At 40.5% G+C, this 23,095-nt stretch overlaps 3 protein-coding genes across 6 annotated transcripts; 2 read left to right on the top strand and 1 right to left on the bottom strand.

Moving 5' to 3' along the window:
- The first annotated feature begins 78 nt into the window (after nucleotides 1-78).
- ppp4r1l (protein phosphatase 4, regulatory subunit 1-like) lies at nucleotides 79-17,115 on the top strand. The gene is made up of 20 exons (XM_005460825.4): nucleotides 79-215; nucleotides 3,059-3,103; nucleotides 3,355-3,484; nucleotides 4,899-5,005; nucleotides 5,111-5,253; nucleotides 5,367-5,513; nucleotides 6,327-6,434; nucleotides 7,043-7,108; nucleotides 7,366-7,524; nucleotides 7,943-8,067; nucleotides 8,620-9,125; nucleotides 9,213-9,508; nucleotides 10,516-10,602; nucleotides 10,739-10,924; nucleotides 11,607-11,768; nucleotides 11,986-12,086; nucleotides 12,312-12,432; nucleotides 12,892-13,026; nucleotides 14,255-14,396; nucleotides 15,386-17,115. Exons 1-20 carry the CDS (start codon nucleotides 209-211, stop codon nucleotides 15,529-15,531), a joined length of 2,919 nt encoding a protein of 972 aa, XP_005460882.1. The 5' UTR covers nucleotides 79-208; the 3' UTR covers nucleotides 15,532-17,115.
- Nucleotides 17,116-18,800: 1,685 nt separating this feature from the next.
- bcdin3d (BCDIN3 domain containing) lies at nucleotides 18,801-22,108 on the bottom strand. Of its 4 annotated transcripts, none has more exons than XM_019359012.2 (3): nucleotides 21,655-22,108; nucleotides 19,898-20,006; nucleotides 18,801-19,516 (listed from the first exon to the last, which is right to left on the bottom strand). In XM_019359012.2, the coding sequence occupies exons 1-3, from the start codon at nucleotides 21,678-21,680 to the stop codon at nucleotides 18,977-18,979; spliced, it is 675 nt and encodes a 224-aa protein (XP_019214557.1). In that variant the 5' UTR covers nucleotides 21,681-22,108; the 3' UTR covers nucleotides 18,801-18,976. The 4 variants fall into 4 exon arrangements, with proteins under 4 accessions (XP_019214557.1, XP_025762875.1, XP_025762874.1 ...); XM_025907090.1 differs by lacking the exon at nucleotides 21,655-22,108 and adding an exon at nucleotides 21,203-21,609; XM_025907089.1 differs by lacking the exon at nucleotides 21,655-22,108 and adding an exon at nucleotides 21,040-21,166.
- Nucleotides 20,991-23,056, top strand: cox14 (cytochrome c oxidase assembly factor COX14). The gene is made up of 2 exons (XM_005460824.2): nucleotides 20,991-21,127; nucleotides 22,596-23,056. The coding sequence occupies exon 2, from the start codon at nucleotides 22,606-22,608 to the stop codon at nucleotides 22,774-22,776; it is 171 nt and encodes a 56-aa protein (XP_005460881.1). The 5' UTR covers nucleotides 20,991-21,127; nucleotides 22,596-22,605; the 3' UTR covers nucleotides 22,777-23,056.
- Nucleotides 23,057-23,095: the final 39 nt, after the last annotated feature.

The following is a 23,095-nucleotide window of genomic DNA, read 5'->3' as shown; positions in this document are numbered from 1 at the left end:
AGGCGCTATTTTAATCTCACTTATGTCGATTTTTTGCCCGTGATGAGTAACGATTTTCGGTATAGTTGTTTAATACGTAATTAACCAGTGAAAAGCAGCATCAGGAAGTACTTTCAGGAAGTAGTTAGCCTCAGTGTTTGAGTGACAGCTGTGCGGCGGTGACAGCCCACACGGGACGGCAGCCCGCAGAGCCGAGCCGACGCTCAAGATGGCAGGTAATGGCACTTTTTAACCCGTGTTTTCTTAAATATTTTGGCGCTGTGCTGGCACTCCTAAAGCGTTTTGGGGCAGTTGAGGTTTGTAGTAGTTAAATAGCGGCTTCTACTCCACTTCCTGTGTAGTACTGCCCGGCGAAGTAGGAGAGAAGTCAAGCGAAAGGGCTGGACAAGCCATGTTAGCAAACTTAGCAGCATCTAGCAAGCTAAGCTAACCAAAGCTCCTTATGGGCTATCGAAATGGGTGACTTTGGGACTACACTGAATCATATATTTGCTCAGTACATGTAGATTATTTTTTAGTCTCTTCAGACCTCGGTGGGAGAATACTATGACCGTGTTTATTATCGATCTGTTATCATAGCAAACGCGAGCGAGTTGACCTAGCCAACGTTAGCCGAGTTGCTAAAGTCATGTTCAGCCATAAGCTGACCAAATCCTGCTTTACATCACAACAAAGGCGCGATGTTGTTCTGTGCCAGCGTGGTTTTTCGGGGTGTTGTTATATATGTTATGCCGTTGATTATTCTACTCATGAAACGCCTCGTTTAATGTGTGATTTCGAGGTAGGCACTGTATTATATTTAGAGCACATTCCCTTGCTTGCCCAGCTGTAAACACTGGCTTCTCCTCTTGGGACTTATTTCTGGTCTCTTCCGTTGACTACAACCCCCCCATCTGCTATTGTCCTATATCGAGGGCTGGGTGGTATTGAAAATAAACAGTGAGAGAAGGTCTTCTTGTGCTAGATAACGTGATTACTCACACATTTGTTTTTGAAAATGTGCTAATTTGTAAAAAGGGGGAAAAGAACTTTAAATGGATTTAGCATAGGGCTGTAAATATAATTTTAAGCCATCTAGATTATTTTTATTGACTTAGTACTTCCTACGATTAAACGAATAAATCCCAACCAATATAGAATTCGACTTTTATCAAAAAATAAATAAATCTGATAATTACCTGTTCATAGTTCATATATATGGTAGATCCGAAGATATTTACATATGTTAAGGAACGAATATATAAATTAAACTGAATTCAATTGATCAGCTTAGGTCTTGCAGGTTGGAGAGGCATTGAGGCAAGACTGATGGTTTGGACATGTAGAGGAGGGGATGGTGAATATGCTAGATAAAGGAAGTTAAAGATGGATCTGCGAGGCAGGGGGGGAAGAAGACCACAGACAAGCTACATGAATGTAGTGAAGGAGGACATGTATGATTGATGTGAAAGAAGGCTGGTTAGAGATAGTGTGAGATGAAGACAGATGGTGTGCTGTGGCGACCCATAATGGGTATATATATATATATATATATATATATATATATATATATATATATATATATATATATATATATATATATCTCATAAATATAGTTTTTACATTGCATTTTGCAAACTACTTGGCAATTTATCATGACTACGTCATTTGACTCTGCTACATTTGATGCGGAAAGTGCTGAGCTGAGCCAACAGCATAGCTGCTGTGCTGGAGAAACTGTTATGACAGCAATTCTGAATTATTGAGCCGTGTTTTTATATCAGCACATATCAGACAATACAAGTGCAGACCAGTATGATGCATATGAGACGGGCGACATGCCGATCTGGCCTTATTCAAGATGTTTGGCATTATTCAATGAGTTGCTTGAAACTTCTGATATGGAGCCAGTGGAAAAAATAAAAATAAATAAATTTCACCTTGAATGGCGTGATAGTGTAAAGTTTAACCTGGAAATTGAATTTTCCATCAACTAACTCTGCAGTCATTAATCATGACCATGTTATGGCTTTTTGCAACATGAAACACAAACAAAAAGTGTGTTCAGTGCTGTGGTTGGCTGCAATTGAATGCACAATGAGGGGTGGATTTATTGTATTAGGTACATCAAGCTAAAAAGAATGCAGTCCAATACAACCTTATATGTTTTGTCATAATCAAGAATTTAATGTTCAGTTTAACACAAACTGTCTGGAGAATGAAGGCCCTCATGTTATGCTATATGCATTGTAATAGATGTTTGTTTTGTTGAATGCATTTTCATCAGCGAGGATTGTCAGAAAAACAAATGCATTAGCATTTAATAGAGAGCAGTTTAATAGCACCAAACTGACAATTGAATGATCTCACATCATGATAATAACCTGCATTTTTCTTCTCTGCTTTTATTGATGTGCAGTTGACCATTGCATCTTATTAACTAAAGAAAACTGTGCAATGAAGCAAAAAAAATGAAATTCTAAATTATTCTTGATCAAGAAAATTGGGGGTGGATATCAGTTTATTGTTTCTTTAATTGATTCTGCTTCCTGTTCAATTTAATTTGTTTGGAGAAAAAAGTAGGCCTAGACAAGTTTTCACTGTTAAACCAGCTTTTATTATTATTACCTCTTTATCTGCTTGACCATGTTGATGGCCAAAAAAAAGGGGTTTTATTAAAAAAAAGGCTTGCACAAGATTAAAATGTGTGAAAGCCCCAATTGCCAATTTGTGGTCATTGTTTTTGCCAACACTGATGAATGCTATTTTGATGAATTGCACAGTTTGGTACCGGTTTTTAACTGGAGTCAGATCTCAGCTCCCTTCGCTAATCACTGTGATAAGTATTGATTGGATTTGCTTCTCCTCCAGGCCACAGCAGTGACAATATCACTTGAATGCATTAAGTTTCGCTTTCACCGAGTGATGACATTAGGGAGACCACTGTGATTTATTGCTCGGAGACTTTGCCCCCCTTAGTAATTGACTTACTGTAAATGTGCCATTCAGACCACGGTGTCAATAAGAGTTGGTTCTTCCGCCATGGATCCCTACCTCACTAACTGCCTTGTTATTGCAGGTCTATCTTTATACTTTGAAGATGGCCATGATGATCTGGATGATTGTAAGTATGCCAATAAAACTGCACTAAAAATAGCATACTATTGTACAATTATTTAATTCCATATAACAGGAGCTTTGTTCAGCAGGGTCCTAGATGGAAATACTTTAAAAAAGATAGATATATTTAAAGCTAGCTGACTCAGTACCTTCAGCCTGGCACTCTGACTACTGTTTTATCCTTGGCCATCATTTAGGCCCTTAGTATTCGAAGGCATTTAGTCATCTAAAATCATCTTTATTTCGCTCCCACAGTTGGATTTGATGACTATGGTACAGAGTGCGACGGTATCCGCATCACCGCCTTCCTGGATGCAGGACAAGATAACCTTACTCCTCTTGGGAGGCTAGAGAAATATGCTTTCAGCGAGAATGTCTTCAACAGGTAAGCGGAGGCCCGTGGTCAAACTGGTCATGCATTAGTCTGCAAAAGCAAAGAAAATTTTTGAATAAGTTGCCAAACAATATTCTGCTATGTAAACACTGAGCAATAAATATTTTATGACTGAAAACTGACCTGCTGGCTTTGACCAGAACTCAGATCTCACTTCACTACAACATTCTCCAGCTACTAGAGCTGTCCTTGGTATTTGGAGCTTACTGAAATTATTTTAAACTAGTGGCTGCTAAAAGGAAGTTTGGAAGTAATTGTATGTATATTAAAAATGCTTCAGTTTAGCTACTGTTTTCAAAATGTTTGTCCAAAGCTGTCTTCACAGTAATATGTTTTCTCTTCTGAGCTGGCCTCCATCCACAAGAAGCCCATGTAAATTTTCTCACTTAAAGCTTGTGTGTGGCAGTTGTATCAAAATTACAAAAGTATTTTATTTCCTGTGTTTGATATAAAGTAAAATTTCTTTTGTTTTTTTCCTAACTTAAAGAAGGATGAATTGATTTTGTTGGGTTTTGATAGCTAATGTGAACAAGTGCCTGGTCATCCAAACTATATTTTCATACGTAACAGCAAAACTGTAGACATGTCGGCATGATAAGAATGTGTGCCAATAGCATTACAACAAATTCTGAAGGTCTTATCATCAAGGAAACATCTGCAAATCAATGGAACGTGGTAGCAAGGAAACATCTGTTAAACGTCACTTCTTGTATAAAAATCTTTGAGGAAATGTAGCCAGATATTGAGGCAAACTTTTCATCAACTTTTCTCAGTTGGGAAATAGTTGCTTAAAAGGCTTATGGCAACATAAGGTTGCACTGGGATAGACTTTTGTTTTCTGGCCTTCATTCGTAAGTCATCTCTAGGCCTTTTGTCTTTGTTTGTTTTTTTTGTTTTTTTTTAAACCCTTACTTATCTGGATGACTGATTGCATTCCTGTGTGCGTACTAATACCTGTACTAATGCCACAGTGAAGGAAGACCTAAAGACTTAACATAGAGCCCTGTGTGGAGGTTGGCTGTCTGGCTTTAGAGTGATTATTGTAATCCTTCTCTGTTATATGTTTAAAGGATATTTAGTTTAAGGTCTGTTTTTCTGTTGTTAGTGTATAAAGGTGAGGTATTTAATCTGACACAGGTCAGGTGGGTAAATAACCAAAGTAGAATAATCAGAGGTGTCTCCAACCTCAAAAGCTGCTCGTGTCTCCACACGAACGCCTTACACTCCAGTCTTTATCCTTTTCGTGCTCAGTTCTGCAGGGTTAAAGCTCTGCTGTCATTTCCTAACGCACATGTGTGTAATGCACTTGACAGCTCTGTCAGTGCGGTGTGTCACGCTGTGTGCTTTTGAAACTTGTAGGTATTGGCAGGCAGTCCACTAATTTGAAGCTCCCATTGCTTTTTAGGCAAATCGTGGCTCGTGGCCTGCTTGATGTGCTTCGAGAGTTCAGTGACAATGAAAATGACTTTATCAGTGTCATGGAGACCGTTGCGAGAATGTCGGAAGATGGAGGTAGCTGTATTTTCGTTTTCAAAGTTTGTAGCTGTGGTTGCAGTTTATTTATTTATTTATTTTTATGTGGTGCATTAATGAAATACTGCAATATGTGTAACTAAGAGCCCACAGTCCGAGCTGAGCTGATGGAGCAGATTCCCAACATCGCCATGTTTTTGCATGAGAGTCGGCCCAACTTCCCTGCTGCTTTCTCGAGATACTTGGTACCAATTGTTGTCCGGTATCTCACTGATCCGAATAACCAGGTAAGTCTATAGACCTAAAAAAAACCAAAAAAGGTAATTGCAGAAATTCACATAAATTGGTATTGTTTGTTTGCCTTGTTTTGTTTTTAACCTCTGACCCTCGTATTTTTAAGGTGCGGAAGACGAGTCAGGCAGCACTGCTCGTCCTGCTGGAGCAGGGCCTCATCTCTAAAGCTGACATGGAGACCAAAGTTTGTCCAGTTCTACTCGACCTCACAGAACCGAGCAGTGACGATGACTACAAAATCGAGGCAGTGGCTGTAAGACAACACTGCATTTTTAAGCAAAATGTTTAAAGCAATGTTGTAGTGGTTCTCAAACTGCAGGGCGTGGATCACCAGGAGAAAAGCGGGGAGTTAAACTAAGTAAACTTCTGTAAAATAACCTCTGTTTAACTCAAATTCAAGTTGAACCCTGTTTTGTGTGGTTATGATCAAGAATGGTAAAATATAAAAATTGTGATATGTGGAGCACACCAGATGAATGTTTTAGTATTGTAGATAAGGCTTGATGTAATATGGCAGAATAAAAACACTAAACTGGATTTAGGCTACAGGTGTAGTTGATGGCGTAGCAGTTAAACCTGTGAAGTTCTGCCCAGGTAGAAACATTCAGTCGTGTCTTTTTATTACGTTCTGTGACAAGTTTCTAAATAGTTTAAAATTAGTAAATAAGGACAGCAATATCATTGTACAGCATAATTTAATTTTAAAGGTCCAAAGTTAAGTGGATTTTTTCTTTTTTTATTAGTAGCACTTTTAGCACATCAGCTATTCACTAATTTACTTAACTCAAATCAGTATTTTTTTTTTTTTTAAACCAGATTCAGCCTCCTGAAACCTTTTTATCATATAAACACAAACCCCTTCCTTTACTATTTACTCTTAATACCCCGATTTATTTATTTATTTATTTATTTTCCTTTTCAACCTCAGTACACATCTTATTTCTCTGTAAGGTTTTCTGTTAATTTCGTGGTTCAAGGTTAATAAAGTGAACCATTGCTGAGTAAACCGAGACACACTCGGAGCTTGTGATGGCACTAAACTCTGTTCTTGTTCTTCACTGTACAGATCATGTGTAAAGTTGTCACCATGTTGAGCAAAGACACAGTGGAGCATCTGTTGCTGCCACGTTTCTGTGAACTGTGCAGTGATGCCAGACTCTTCCAAGTGCGCAAGGTAACGAGCTCAACCTGAAGGTACCCTTAAAACTCCGAGATGACTTAAAGCAGATATTTAGACTGAAGTCACAACTTTGACAGTAAAAATGTAATTGTGGTTCTGCTGTTCCATTAGTGTAAATCCAATCACTCATTGAGTTAACTTTAATTCGTTTATGTGCGGTAACTTAGCTTACACCGCGCTGTTGTGTTTTCAGTGTGGAATTTTAATTGGCTGGCTTAACTGGTGCCAGTTGGGGAACATGATTTAGGAGCTGTAAAGGTAGTTTAACTTGGCAGATAGCTTGTTATAGAAACTTCTGTCAGGACTCCTGAGCTCCTGACAGAAATGTATGAAAAGCATTTTATAAAGCAATCTGCCTCAAGGCTGCACTCTGAATGAATCATACAAATCAGTACAGGTTCGTAATTGTGATATTGGGACTCAACTCTTTTTGAGACACTGTTTCTTGGTACCTTCTTATTCATACAGGAACATATTATTATTATTATTATTATTATTATTATTATGGTTTTTGTTTTTTATTTATTTATTTTATTTTATTTTTCACTGTTTCTGTTCTTTACTCTTATCGCAGAGACATTGGTATGATTTTTGTATTACAGGTGTGTGCAGCCAATTTTGGAGAATTTTGTTCAATTGTAGGCCAGGAGGCCACAGAAAAACTGCTGGTAAGATGCCTAATACTGTTTTTCACACAGATTCAATGTGTAATTTTATGCTATTATGCAAGATGAAAGTTTAGTACTGTGTCCTTGAAGCTTTTCCTTAGATGTGCCTTATGAATTCGCATAAAGTGCCTTAAGCTGTGTTAAACTGTTGTGTAATCAGAATGGTGTTATGTATCTTTTGCACGTCAGTAGTTTCTTCATGGTTTAGGGTTTCAGGCTGTACTGATGTGACCTTTTTTTTTTTTTTTTTGACATAGATGCCCAAGTTCTTCGACCTGTGCTCAGACAGCCTTTGGGGCATCAGGAAAGCCTGTGCCGAGTGCTTCATGATGGTCTCAAATTCCACCTCTCCAGAGGTGCGGCGCTCCAAATTGTCCCCCCTGTTCATCAGCCTCATCAGTGACCAGTCCCGCTGGGTAAGACACAAACACATGAGGACGGACAGGAACATAACTTGGAAATGGAAGAAGGGGGGAAAAAGGATTTTGTAAAATTACAAGAACAATCAAGTGTAACTTCCTGAGTGGTGTGATGAAATTAGGGCAGTTGTTGCTTGGGGCCATCTATTTTTCTCACATCCATCTTCCCTATGTTTTGATGCGGTATGCTTGCAACTTGTCAGACTTTCAAACTGGGACTTGAAATCTGAGTGTTTTCCTTTTGATGTGTCTAAAATTAAGAGCAAAATACACATTTTCTTCTGTGTAACAGCACAGGATCATCATCTAACCATATCCGGTATTTGTTGCCTCATCGTTTCTAAGACTGACAAAGTTTGAATGATTGGCACAGAGCACAGTGAGCAAGACAGATTTCTATATACTCCACTTTCAGGTACGACAGGCGGCTTTCCAGTCTCTGGGGCGCTTCATCTCCACCTTTGCTAACCCATCCAGCACAGGCCTTCACTTCAGAGAGGATGGTGCCCTACTAGAGGTCCCCAGATGTACATCTGACAGGTAAGATCACCTGTTTATCACTGCTATAACAAGAAGCATTAAGAGACTCAGCAATGTCCTTCTTTTGTTCTGTCCACATAGTATTAGACAAAATGTGTATGTCTTGAGTCGTGTCTTCTTAGGTCTGGATGGTTAGGCCGTTAAGTAAGCTGTGAAATGTAGTTCAGGCTGTGATTATATCAACATGCAGGAGGTTTGAATTTGTTCTTGGCACAGATGCTTCTGACTGTTGCATCATCAGTTAAGTGAATCATGGTTTTAATTCACTGGGTGTGACCTGAATGGTTCAGTTTTCTTTTTCTTTTTATCAGTTTTTATGTGGAGGGGAAAAAATGTCAAATAAATGGAACAGATTTTTTTTTTTTTTTTCTTCATGAATCCTCAATCTTCCATTACACTTTTAAGTGTGCTTCTGTTTACAACTTTTTAAAAAATCTGTCCGAGGTAAAAGGCAATTGGAAACATTTAACTACTGGCTTTGAATGGATGCATCTACTCAAAGTTATCTACAATCTTTTTTTTTTTTTTTTTTTTTTTTCTTCCTCATTTCAGCGACTGTTCCCAAAACTCCCTGAACTGCTCTGACATTAGCAGCTGCCACACAGAAAGAACCATCACCCACACGCCTCCAAACCAGGACGGGCGCGCCACGCCGTCACCAGAACATGTGTCAACAGCTGACAGCGAGGAATTGCACAACTTTGATAACAGCCACACCTTAGTCCCTGAAGAGGTGCATGGCGGTTTCACCCACACAAACAGCAGTGACAGCCCGACGGCTACAAACAACGCTAAGAACACGAAAGAAGCGGAACAAACAGACGAGAACTTTAATTCTTTTCACTATTGGAGGTCTCCTTTACCTGACATCAGCGGGGAACTGGAGATGCTAAGTTGTCAAAAAATGGAAGAGGTGAAGGAGGAAAAGGGAGAAGAAGAGGAACCTACTGAGAATTGTAATGATTCCAAGTCTAACCATGGCAAACAAGCTACCAGCGACCAGATCCAGATGGTTTTGGACCGTTTGCAGCCACACATGGATGACCCCGATGTGCAAGGTAAGGATACGCAGGTAGAATATCTTTTGTTGTCTTTTTGTACTGAACTGGCATGTAGACTCAGCTTTACATGTAATTCTCCTCCAGCTCAAGTTCAAGTGTTGTCGGCAGCTCTAAAGGCAGCCCAGCTCGACAGTCCGACAGACGACAGCCCGACTGAACCCCAGCCAGAGCTTCAGCCAGAGCTTCAGACTGAAAACGGCGCAGAGAGTGAAAGTTTGGAGGTTCAGTCAGAGATAGAGGTGCAATCCACAGAAGAAGAGCAAATGTCAAAAACTCCCGCATCCTCAGAGTCGTGCCCCATCCAGGAGCAAGGAGACGAGGAAACGCAGACGGAGCCACTGGAGAACCAGGAGCAGTCTCCTCCCAACTCCCCCGTTCTGGTACGAGCCAGTGACTGTCAACTAATGTGACTGGATTTTTCTTGATGCAAGTAGTTGACAGTATTTTCGCACTGCTGTAATGCATACTATATTATTGCAGCTAAACTAAAACTAGGTGCGAGTTAGAACGTCTGTTCTGTCTTGTGGCATCACTGATGATAAGAACATGCATTTCTGTGTATTTTCATTCGTGAAGTTAATGTTTGTTCTGCAGGGTTTGATAAAGAAATTAAATGCCAAATCACATCAGCATTTTTTTCCCATTACTTTACATTTTAGCTTATAAATCGATAAAAATTATAGAGAGAAAGCCAACACTCAGTGATTCATTCCCTTGTGAGCAAGCTTCTGGTTGCTGGAGACAGCGAGGAGGAAAAAGCCTCCAGCAGAGCCAGACTTGGGAAGGGTGGCTGTCTGCCATGACTAGCCGGGGGGTGGATGGGAAGAGAGAGAAGGGGGAAAAAAAAAATAGAAGGATGTAAAGATGTGAAGCTTTTAGAAAAGGACACAAACTGAACAGCCAGCTTCTTGTGCTGCTTAACCCCAGCTTGGAGTTGCATTTTTATTAAGGAGCTGCAAGTCAGGTTAAGGTTGCTGTAGCTCAAAGCAAAAAGGCACTGCATAATTTTATATCGCTGTGCTAGTGTTGTTGCTATAAAATTATGATCAGTGTTGCTCTAGGAGGTCTGCTGGATCCGCTCAAGTTACTTGCATTGTCACAGGTGTGCAGCTCAGGGGAAGAGATTGCACTAGGCAGTAAGAAAGGCTTTAATACATTAACATTGTGAAAGGCTCAGTTTAAACTAGAAACTGTTTTTTACTTTAAGTAATCAAGTGGCTCAAGTCCAGCATGGTTGTGTCTGATATTAAAGGCTCCAGAGCTACATTGTAACTGTTTTTACAAACAGCTGTAACTCATTTCGACCTGGTATGAATTGCTTTTCTCCAGTACTTGGTGCACGTCTTTGATCATTAACAGTATCTGTGTGAATTTGTCATTTCCTCAGGAGTCTGAACTAATTGAGAGTATGGAAGAGGAGGGAAAGGACGACTCCCCTCACAGTCCATTATCTGAGGATAAACCTAAGGTCCAGGTGAGTCAGCAATGATATTTTCCAACCTAGAAATATTGATCGCCATCTAAGAGTTGGTATTGATTAGCACAGACATGGATTAGTCACTATGCTTGCCTGCTGCTCTGAGTGCAAACGCTTTAATCTTTGTTTCCAGAATGTGATCCCGCAGCAGCTGCTGGATCAGTACCTCTCTATGACGGACCCGGCCCGTGCCCAGACGGTGGACACGGAGATCGCCAAGCACTGTGCCTTCAGCCTGCCGGGGGTGGCGCTTACTCTGGGTCGCCAGAACTGGCACTGCCTCAAAGATACATATGAAACGCTCGCTACTGATGTGCAGGTAGTAATGCAAACATGAAAGGAAGCACAGGGGTATTTTGGGATTAGATTTGCTGTTTGACTCTTTAATAGGACAAACGACACCACATGAGAAATCTAAGCTGCACACGAACTCACAAAGAATATGTTGTTTGGATTTTGGAGCTCTGGGATTTCTGCCAGACGTTGAGAGCTACTGTGCCATGTCAGTGGTCAGCTAACTGGAAGCAGACTCCTTGCAGTGTTGAATTTTTATATGCTTCTTATTAGGAAGAGAAGGCAAGAACACAAACAATGACTAAACTTTATTTTGATGGATGACTCTTAAGCATTTCAAGACTACTAAAGTAAATTCTGGATGTGTCATGCGTTTTTTGTTTTGTTTTTTGTGACATGTTCCTCTTATGAGTGTCAGTTTCTGAATGACATTTAAATGAGACCTTAACGCAACAGTGTTGGTGTATTTAAAAGAGTAGTGATTGTGACACTCACACTAATAACCATTATTTCCTCACAGCACTGAATGTCTCTATTAGCATTAATGTAAGGTTGATGTTTTTCAGTGGTTTAAGTTTTTCTTAGTAATTTGATTGTGTTTTTTGATGTGGAAAAAGAACCTAGAAGGATGTTTTATAAGCCACTTCATTGTTCATGGATGGTGTTATAATCCTTTTATGGCCCTTTCTCTCCTCCCTCGCTCTCAGTGGAAGGTGCGGCGTACACTGGCTTTTTCCATACACGAGTTGGCGGTTATCCTGGGGGACCAGCTGACAGCAGCTGATCTGGTACCCATCTTCAACGGTTTCCTCAAAGACTTGGATGAGGTCCGCATTGGCGTGCTCAAACACCTTTATGACTTCCTGAAGGTAAGATTACAGGTTCACTTACTTCTGGATCAAGTCAGATATAACTTTGGTTTGGCTGTGGTGACATTCACACTTCTGAAATGCTTTATTTTTACAGCTCTTTGATTTTTAGCTCACTCGGTGGCAGAATTTTGTCGTTTCCAGTAAAAATAGGAGTAGTATTGATAAGCTAGCTCTCTAATTAATCTGCTCTGTGTTCATCTTGTTCTTGTTGTAGCTGCTTCACGCAGACAAGAGGAGAGAATATCTGTACCAGCTGCAGGAGTTCATGGTGACGGACAACAGTCGCAACTGGAGATTTAGATACGAGCTGGCAGAGTATGTCGTCTTTTCTTCTTACAGTCAGGATGAAAAGCTGGAAACACATTGAACTTTAAGCTAACACTCATTCAGATAGGCTCACATTGTTTTACGGTTTAATTCTGCTCTTGCTGTTTGATTTAACTTCATTGCTCTTAAATTGTGATTCACTTTGTTTTGGTTGATTGTATTAGCATGTACCGTATATTTGAGTGAAGCACTCTGCTCCTTTCCCCTCTGCAGACAGCTGATCCTGATCATAGAGCTGTACAGCCACTATGACGTGTATGATTACCTCAGAGAGATAGCGCTCACACTCTGCTCTGATAAAGTCTCCGAGGTCAGGTGGATCTCTTACAAACTGGTAAGCTCACTTTATTTATTTTTTATTTTTTATTTATTTTTTTTAAACCTTCCACCTTGGATGATTTTTATGATGATTTGGTGGGGGCAGCTTTGGCAGCTTGTAACAGATAGCCAGGTCAGCAGAAACTCTGGAAACTTTAGAGGAAATGAATCACTCGGATGGAAGTGTTCATGCGATGCCTGTGACCGATGAAGTAACGTCCTGGTGGCTGTGTTTGATCATCTTGGCTCACCTCCAAGGACGCAGTACAGTCGACTGATTCACTGAGAGGAAACCTGTACCGCCAAGTTCTTGTTTGTGTAACAGAGACAAATTCATAATCATGCTAAATATAGATTGGCTTTTCCTTGTAGATGAACTGCAGATTTACTCTGAGAAATCCACTCAGAGAAAATGTTTTCTTTTCTTTTTTTTCCCTCTTCTCAGCGACTCACTCGTCACCTCTTGTGTTCTCAGGTGGTGGAGATCCTCCAGAAGCTGTATGCATGCGGGGCTGATGACCTTGGCCTGAACTTCATCAACGAACTCACTGTTAGATTCTGCCACTGTCCCAAGTGGGTGGGGAGGCAGGCCTTTGCCTTTATTTGCCAGGTGCGTAATGCTCATCTCAAGTGTCACAGTTCTCTGGGCTTTAAATGTCTGTAACTGCACCGGTGACTGTCCATGCTGCTGCTGCTGCTGCTGCTGCTGCTGCTGCTGGTAAATGGAATAAAATAAATAAAGTGACAAACCAGATGTCATTTGGAGCTTTGAGGTAAAACAGCCTTCAAGCTGCATATACACGAAGTGTTGAAGCTGACAGACGGTCACTTAAGGATATTCCAGGCTCTGGTTGCGTAGATAACCTTCTAATATATGTAGTCCTGGGTCAGATGGCAATCAATGATATCCTGTGTGCTCACTGGTAACCGCTTCAGTCACTCACCTGGAAATTGTTTTACTCTGGTCCCACCCACTTCCTGTCGCCTGTGGTTATGTGATCCATAGTCACTGGAAGTCATGGAATGTCATTCACTTGTCGGCTCGTCACTTCCTGTTTGGACAAAGCTGAAGTGCCATTTATAAAAGGTTTTTTTTGGGGGGGGTGTCCCCAAGGAGGTTTTAGTCAGACCCAGTGGAAAAATCACAAACTGTGTAATAGAATTATTCCCTTAAAACTACTTTTGTTAATTGGAGTTAAAATTACTGAAGCAGAGCAGGCATTTTGTTTATCAGATGAACAGGAAATAACAGGAAAATTGCAGACCAATCACAGTTACCCCCCCCCCCCCCCCCCCCCCCCCAATCCCTAAAAGGCTTGTTCTGACCAGGGGGGAAAAAGGAAACTGTTATTGTTCCTGGATAATGTATAATTTACTTTCCTCAATAGAAACATGTTCAGAATCAGAAACCTTTGTCCATTTGAATGCAGTGAAAATTTGTCCTAAACGTGTCTCAATGTAAACAAATGAAACAACAAAAACAACAGGCAGCATGTACATGTCACACATATATAAACCTCATTATGAATTGTTAATCATGTTAATGATTAATGTAATACTACATTACATTTCATGTTGTGGTTTTTAAATTGTTACGATGAAATGTGAACTTTCTTCTGGTGTGTGATTGTTTTTAATGGACAGACAATACATGCAATAGCAGTGGTTGTTTCACGTCATGTTCACGTTGCATAAGAGATGTGCAGTGAAATGAGCCTGTTTGTCAGCTTTTCTGTGTGGTCAGATGCTTTCGGTATGTTGCTGCATCACCCTCACTGAATGCATTTTGACTCACTACTTCCTGCATTTGGTTTGCTCTTGCCAAATATTTTCCATAGGCCGTAGTGGAGGAGGATTGCATGCCCATGGAGCAGTTCAGTCAGCATCTACTGCCCAGCCTGCTCAGCCTCTCATCAGACCCCGTGGCAAACGTCCGCGTCCTGGTGGCCAAGGCTCTACGACAGAGCGTGATGGAGAAAGGTAATCCATTTAAAAAAAAAAAAAAAAAAAAAAAAAAAAAAATTGACCATCTAAAGGTTTTCATACTTCATCAAGAAAGTAGAGGGCATAATTCTAAAGCTGTCAGCGTTCAGTTTTACAAAGTTAACCAACAGCATGGCGTGAGATGTTGGCACACTTGTAGATTTTTGAGCTTTGGGCAGAACCAGGGGTGTCGTTTTTTTCCACCCCCCAATATTTATGGTAAGAAAACTGTCATCAAATTCTAGCTACATATTCAACAGACAGGTGTGAGAGAAGTCTGTCTTCTCTTACATCCATTTCTTCTGAGCAGTGTCCTTTGTGACTGCACGGTATGCTTAAAGTAGACTTTATATGCTAATGGGCCAGCCTTATATTTTTTATTTTTGGACGTCAGCAGAATAGCTTAGCATGATTCACAGTTTGAAATAATCCTTATTTATCTTGGCCTTGGTGCAACTCCTCAGTTCACCCTCTGTGTGAAACAAGCTGTTTTTACCTACTTTTAAGCCAGCTTTCTTCTGATTGGTGCGGCTTTGTAAACAGGCAGTTAAAACTGCAGGTGAGTTGGGTTCCTGTGCTCCTATCCAGATCTGTGGGGCGACCATAATATCTTTGTGTTTTTCTTTTTTGTTTATTGCTCTCACAGATGACATACAGATCCAAGAGTAGAGGCTAAAAGCTAATTTTTCATATGTTAGCAATATTTGTTACAGAAAATAAAGAAGAGCATAATATTTCTTCTTTGAAATGGTCAACTAAAACCTAAAATGTACTGTGAAGGTAGCAAAGAAGAGACAAACAGTCAGAGTAACTGCATGAAAAGGTTTTGAATCATCATAAGCTTTTGGTCATAACAGACTTCTCCCTTTGAGTATATTAAATATGTTTTTATGTTGGTAACTATATTGAGCTCAGAGATTTAGCACAAGCTCTGGTCATTTGCTTATAACTTTCGACTCTTCCCACTAACTGAGTTTTGTGTCCAGCCTACTTCAAGGAGCCAGGCTGTGCTTGCGCTGACGAGCTGGAAGAGACAGTGATGGCTCTGCAGTCTGACAAGGACCGGGACGTCCGCTTCTTTGCCAGTCTGGACCCAAACAAAGGCTTGATAGACACGACCCCCCTGATCTAGCCTCAGTTCTCCCCCTCCTAGCCCTGTTACAGCCCACCTGCCTGTCTTACCTACCTGTTTGTTTGACTGACACACTGTCAGTTGTAAACTGCAACACCAGCACCTGACCAGATTCCCCAGCCGCTCGCCTGCTGGGCAGATTCGCACGAACGACCACTTGAGAAACGATGGCAGATGTTCAGGTTGCTACGTTAAAAGTATGAGCATGCTCAAACACCACAGCTCTGTCTCTGGTTGGGCACTACAAAGCGCACATTACCTTCACAGCAACAACAACGAGGAGAAGAATTAAGGAAAAAAAAGAGCAAACTTGTGAATTTTCATAAGATGAGCAGGACTCGGACGTCAGCTGGACTGCTTTGCGTCAAGCTGCCGTATTTTACACCTGAACTTGCCCTCTGCCTCCACACTAACATCGACTCAGTCCCCAAACACAGACTTGTAAAACTACGACAGGCTCTCTGTCTCCAAAGCTAATTCTAAGCTTGACTATGAAATTGAGTTTTTGTTCTTGTGTCTTTTTTTTCCTTGTGAATTTCTTAACGAACAAGTGGGCGAGGCCTGCCTGACTCTGATGTGTGCACTAACTCAGGGGGACTCATCTGAATCTCAACAGCATTATTAGCTTACACATTAAGCAGAAGCTCCTGGATCCCTCATGGAAAGAAAACAAAAAACAAAACAAAAAAAATCTCCAGCAGTCTGAGCAGCAGACCAGCCAAACCAAGTAGCTCTGCTGGTGTCTCGCGCCTCAGTTCATCTTAAATGCCTGTTGTCTCAGACATCCTTTTGTCTTCTAAGATGTCCTCTGGGTTATTGTCTGTTCACTTCTAGCTTCTCATGTTTCTCCCCCTCTCTCTTTCACCTGGTCTTCATGGGCCACTAAAACCACTACTGCTGCACAGAAGTAAATGCGATTCTGCCACTCAGCGTAACTCAATTAAATTCATATCTTTTATAAAACAACAATGACCTAATGAACTTTTGATTGCTTCCCTGCTCCGTGTCTGTTAACCAAAAATGTGACACAAACTGTCTCCCAAAGAGCAGGAGGCTGATGAAATACCTCTGCTTGGACATGACTGGCCAGTGTGAGGAGCATCTGTGGTTCAAACAGGCTCTGAATGTCCTCAGTTGGTGATTTATTTTTTTTTCCCTGTGGTGTTAACTCAGACATTAATAACAAGGGCTCATGAAATGACACAGGGTGATGCAAAACTCAGAGAGAAGAGGAAGAAAGCAAGCACACTGATGGATGGTTTTTTTTTTTTTTTTTTTTTTTTAATTTATTCATATTTTGTTTAAATTTTTTTTTTTTTTTTTTTTTTGTTGCATGTTTTCCCCCCCCTCAAACTTTGTGTGTTTGTGTGCACGTGTGTGTGACTGTGTGCGCGTGTGTAAAGGTCCATTTCACTTAAGGTCGACCTCCTGATATTGAGTTGTGACCATGGTGGTGTTCAGTGGATCTGACCAACCGGTTGTAAATTAGGAAATAGGAACGGCAGTGTTAGCAGGCTAAAAAGATGCCTGATCATTGTTTCCCTGTCTCGGCGGAATTATTTCAAGTATGAGATTTTTCAGAATTTTGTACAGTTTTGAACCTGTGGAAAAAAACATTATGGAACCAAGGCCAGTGTAGTCGGGTTTTCACCCGGTTTGAGACGTGTTATAAATATTGGGAGCAGTCACCAAGTCACTTTGTGTAGTCTCTCGAGCTTGTCTGTTCTTCCTCTCTTGTATATGGTAACACACCCCCCCCCCCCTTTTCTTTTCTTTCTGTTTTTAGCTTAGAAATAAGTTGAAAACTTAAATCGATTGTGGTGTGTGAGCTTTGCATCTCAAGTCTTTCTTCCTTTGAAAGGAGAGCTCACTGCAGTAATGGCGGTGTCCACTCATCTCGTCTGTCTGCAATTCGTGTCCCATCTCATATTTTTTTTTTTTTTTTTTTTTTTTTTTTTTTTTTTAAATGTAGTAGAACAGTTAATATATACATTTTATGAGAATTATTTTTCTTTTTCAATTATGCACCACTGTTCAAAGATTTTATATCCTAACTTTACAAAATTTACAACCTTTGTAATATTCAATGGTTTCTTTTAAAAAGACATTTTATGTAATGTTATTTTTAGTATTCTGTAATTAAAATGATGAAAAATTACAATTCTGTGGTTGCTTTGTTTTGCCGCTATTGTCTGCTGTGGTTCAGTCATACAAGGTTAGATTAATCTGTTGTCCAACATTTAAATGTTAGTTAATGGCTAAAACACTTCCTGGAAATGAACAACAAAGGTTTGAACCACGTAAACAACTGAGCAAGCCGATATTAGATGTTTAGATCTCAGCTCATACTGATTTATATGGAGTAAAAGGAAAATTTGACAATTAGCATCAGCTGATGTTCTTACTTTACACTTAATGGCTACTTTTTTAGATACGTATGTTTGACTGCTTCTTCATGCAAATATTAAATTGGTCAGTCACATGGTAACTGTGGCATGTAGAGATCAAGATGATCTGCTGAAGTTAAAATTGAGCATCAGAATGGAGAAGAAAGGTGATTTACGGGACTGAGTGAGGCTTAGTTGTTAGTGCCAGACAGGATGGTCTTTCATAGTATTTCAGAAACTGCTCATGTGCTGGGATTTTCTCTCAGTTATCTCTAAGGTTTACAGAGACTGGTCAGAAAATATCCAGTAAACAGTTCTCTAGGCTAATGCTAGAGGAGAATGGATAGTATGCTTCCAGCTAATAGGCAACAGTAACTTAAATAACCAAGGTCTGCAGAAGAGCAACTCTGAACGCACAATGTGTTGAACCTTGACTACTTCAGCACAAGACTACATTGGCTGCCACCTCTGTCAGCTAAGAACACAAAACTACAATTTGTACAGACTAACAAAACCTTAGAAAAACATTGCCTGGTCTGAGTCTTGATTTCTGCTGCAACATTTAGAGGAAAGGGTCAGAATTTGGAAGAAAGCATAGATCCATCGTTAAGGGTGGTGGTGTAATCGTGTGGGAGGATATGACTCCAGCACAATGATGCATCTGCCATAAAGAAATAAGACTGGGCTGAATATTAAATGTGTACAAAAAAGCGCATTTGATAATACAGGCTTGATTTCAGGATGCTGTAGCTAGAAGTGTTTTGGACTGATGATGTCATTAAAGCTGTAATGTTAAAAGAACTGTTGTGAAGTGCAAATTGCCACAAATTTCTACCACTTATTATACCCCCACCCCAACACACAGACGCACACGGGTACATATACACTTGTTTGCACTCTATATGAGCACAAAGTCCATTTATTATCACTTCTTTAAAATCTTTAGATTTGAAGCAGCAATTTTCTTTAATAGAAACAAACTAATTGCTGATTAATATCAATCTGTCTTTATGGTTTCTGCTGTCCTTCCTGCTGATGGGAACTCCTGACAGAGCCCCTCACGTCTTTCTGAAAAGCAGCAGCTTACGGTCCCATGCAGTGCTGCCAAAGCTCTGGATTAGCTCCATGCCACAGTGTCTTTCCAGGTGTTCCCTGGCATGATCCGCCACATCCCCTTGGATCTTCAGGGTCTTAAAGTGGTCAAAGTCCGAGCGTCCCAGCTTCCTCAGCCGCCGGGCTGCAGAGCGATAACACTTCCAGGGCTGGGCCTCCAGCAGGAGGTGCTGGCTCATGGAGGACAGGCGAGAGAGCAGCTGCAGCAGGCCTGAGTCTCCGTGGTTTAAATGGACCCACATGGTCACAGCTAGACACAGACACAAGTGGAAGTGGGAGCAACCGTGCTGGCTGAGGTAGTCCTGAAGCTGGTTGGTGTCTTTGGTGATGTCGAGAGGGATGAAGGTGATTCTGCTTGGCAGAGGGTTTATCTCCTGCGCTCGCTGAACAAGAGTTTCATCCAAGTCGAAGCCCAGGAGGTGAACTTTCCTCCTATCAGACTGTTCCTCAGGCACCAGATGTTTGTAGAAAGCTCCGCTCAGTTCCTGCCGTTCACAGGGTGAAAGAAAAAAAAAGAGGACAGCTGTTATAGAGCTGACAATTTAAAGTGATCCTTAAAGATCAGCCTCTAAATCTGTTTTAAAATGTCTCTGAGGAAGGTTTTTAAAGATATAATGTCACCAGAACTTACTTAATGGGTGTGATCCCTTATATCCAAACCTCTGATAAGTCATTCAACTTAAACAAATGTGGTATGAGGACAGAAATTTACATTTAATTATTAGTCTACACGCTAATATGAGCATTTATGCATAATCGAGAACATATCAAAAAGTCCTGCCTATTTAAAGGGGAGACACTTAAGGGAAATATGGCCCAAATCATTAGGATGTATGCATAAAAAAAAACAACAGAGGTGGACTCACCCCTGAGTTACAGCCCACGTCCAGGATCAGCGTGGTCTCATCACTGTATCCTAAATCCCTGAGCAGAGCCGGTGGAATCAGACTCAGGCGGTTCTCCGGAGGGTTGAAGCTGTAATAATTTATGAAGTTACCGTAAGGAGCGGCGCCAGGATCGTTTATTTCATCGTCAGCATCAGCCTTGCTGTTCTTCGAACATGTTGCCATTGTAATGTGTGCGCCTCCTAAATGACTCCGGGTAGAAAACAGTGCTGACCGAACTGTTAACTTTATTTAGTTAATTATTTAAAGTTAAAAAATATCAAACTAAACTCCTTGTAAGTAAGATCATTTATGCAAAGTACCAAAATGGCTCTATATAGCTAGCATATGACCGATAATGACCCTGATTTTTTTTAAGTGAACAGCGTTGAACAGTTTCAACAGTTGACAACAAGTCTAGCACAGCCGTTTAATGGAACTTACTTACTAAAGGGCTCTGGTTTTTAGGAGGCGGGGGAGAGCCAAGGTGGCAACAAGCTGACGTTCAGCCTGACGCCATGGTAACGGTAGCCTCTGATACTGTCTGTGGGTCTACAACAGGGATGTCAAACTCATTTTACACAGTGGGACCAATGACTGTTTTCTACAGTCACTGAGTGGGACACATATACGGCTCAGTTTGATCTATAGCGGGCTGGACAAAAAAAAACAGGATCTTTTTTTTTTTTCTTTGGTTTTGTATGAATGGCCACGGGGGAAGCTCTACGCTTCCGTATAAAATAGTTGATCACATTTTACTTTCTTAAAAAGATAAACATGCAGTTTAGTTTTGTAGACCATTAAAATTCAACTTATATGATCTTTTTCTAACGTAACAATATTTCACAATTAAAATACTATTATTATTTATTTATTTTACCAGGCCATTTTTATTTGTTTCACAGTTTAGCAACTAGCCCTGCCTTTTGTCCCACAGTGCACCTTCACTGTAAAATGTTCTTCTGAAATAAACTGTAGCGTCTTGATTAAATACTACAGGGGAAATATCTTAAAACTCGGAGATTTACTCTGTGTGCTGCTGCAAACACTCCCGGTAAGTAGGTGGCGCTCTGCTGTTTTGCCAAATCAAGAGAAATGTCCTATTGTAGTGTCCGTACCCGCACCTTACGAAAGCGAGTCTGCTAAAGTAACATAGCAGCTGTGCTGACATTGAGAGTGATCACGCAGGATAGCGCAGTCTCATAATTCCAGGTAAGAAAAGACAAAAGTGTTGTCCACGAGAGCTTTTTCGAGTCGTGTGTCGGTTGTTAATGCGCGCGCACAGACCTGGACAACAGCTGTTTATCATTATTATCTCCTCCCTGTCTCATTGACAGGGAGGAGATAACTTGTCCTGTCTGAGGAGAATGAAAACAGCTCCCAGGTGTCCAGCCAAAAAGTGATTTCCGGTGTTCCACGTGAACGGTTTATTTAAGTTAACTTGTTAGATTTGTTTATATATTCCACTGTACCACATTCTGCATGTTACACGGCTACCAATCCAATCAATGTGTGTCATTAAATCTGTTTATTTTAAATACTAACAGCCCAAATTCTCATTAAATAATTGCGTTCGCTTGTAAGGTGCTCTGTAGTTATCTCTTTTTAAATCCAGTTAGTCGTTTTTTGTTTTTAACCCAGATCAGTCACTCTGAGGGTGAACCAAAGGTCCAGCAGCTCAGAGCGGAGGAAACAAGCTACATTTGCTTATTTTGTGCAGAATATTGCGATGAAATTACCTTTTACTGGGAAGGCAGCAGCCCATGTTAAACTGTGACTATCACCAATTAACGTGGGCGTGTTTCCTAAATCAGCAGCATGTGTTTAACTGCGGATCTAACATCTGGAACTCGGAGATGGAATATGTAAACAAATCTAACCATTTAGCCTGTATTTAAACAGTATTTAAACTGTTGTAAGTTACTTGTTATAATCTATCAAGCATATCTCTCATTTTGAGGAAGAAAGAACAATCCTGCCACAGGTTAGAAATTGTAGTGTGCTTCTTGTAAAGTGAGTTTTATATAGCCTTTATTTATCCAGGTAAAAAGTCGAATTAACAGTAACAATGTGTTTTTCAGCAGAGACATGGGCAAAAGGGCAGCTTACACTTCTGCAAAAATACTTTAAGTGGCAAAAAAGACTTGATTGAATATATTGTTGAACAGAGAATGGGCACTATAACGCAGAGTCATCAGGAAACTAAAAAATATATACTTTCTATATAGCACTTTGTAAATCCTGTTGACTCCAATGTTTACCAATATAAGATATTAAACATACAAAAGCCTTGGCAGGAATAAAAACTGAAAGATTAAATGCCTCACTGCCTCCAGGAGGTCCTCAGACTTTTAATTTTTGCTGGTGTGATTGGTAAAGCTGAGCTTGTGTGCGTGAGAAGGAGCAAATGTTTTTGATAAAATCTCAGTCATCTTGTTCCAATTCATCTAGGCCAAAGTATCAAGTACTTCACAATAGTTGAGTATTTCCATTTTAGTCTACTTGTCAGGAACACACTGGTTCACTACTTATTATATTTAATACACAAGTATAGTAAAAGGTGTGGATGATGCTGAATTTGTTAGAGTATTTATCAAATTAACAGATAACCAATATTCTCTCCTTAATAACTTTCCGCCTTATGAACCCATTTTAATCTCCTGTTCCTGATTTCCTTCAGGATCCCCAGCATGGTGACAGGAAAGCGGCTCGCAGACATCGGCTATCGGGCATTTTCTGCCTCGATGATGCTGCTGACGGTGTACGGGGGCTACCTGTGTGCAATGCGAGGATACCGCTACATGCAGAGGCAGCTGAAGCTGGCAGCAGAGAACCAGGATCCTGAAGTCATCAAAGACTGACAGAAGCTCTGCTTTTTGCACACATGTGGACATTTCTCATTCCTCCTCGTCTTTGTCCAGCAGCGAATTGTGATGTTTATTCTTCAGAGGACACTTGTGATTCCAGCAAGGGCACGGCCCCCTTATAAAGACGAGGATTTGTTTATAAAGCTCCCAGAAAATGAACCACGAGCATATTTGCATCACTGGCTTCTGTCAAATTCATTGTGAGCTGCACTATTTCAGGAATAAGATGGATGTAATTGTTTGTATTATATGACATTAAATGCATTGAGCTACAGTGTTGTGTAATATATTGAAATAGGACTCAAATAAGATA

Source organism: Oreochromis niloticus, linkage group LG5 (genome assembly GCF_001858045.2).
Source record: "Oreochromis niloticus isolate F11D_XX linkage group LG5, O_niloticus_UMD_NMBU, whole genome shotgun sequence".
In the NCBI taxonomy this organism is placed as follows: domain Eukaryota; kingdom Metazoa; phylum Chordata; class Actinopteri; order Cichliformes; family Cichlidae; genus Oreochromis; species Oreochromis niloticus.
The sequence above is the reverse complement of the archived record's forward strand: the minus strand, read 5'-3'. Positions and strand labels throughout refer to the sequence as shown.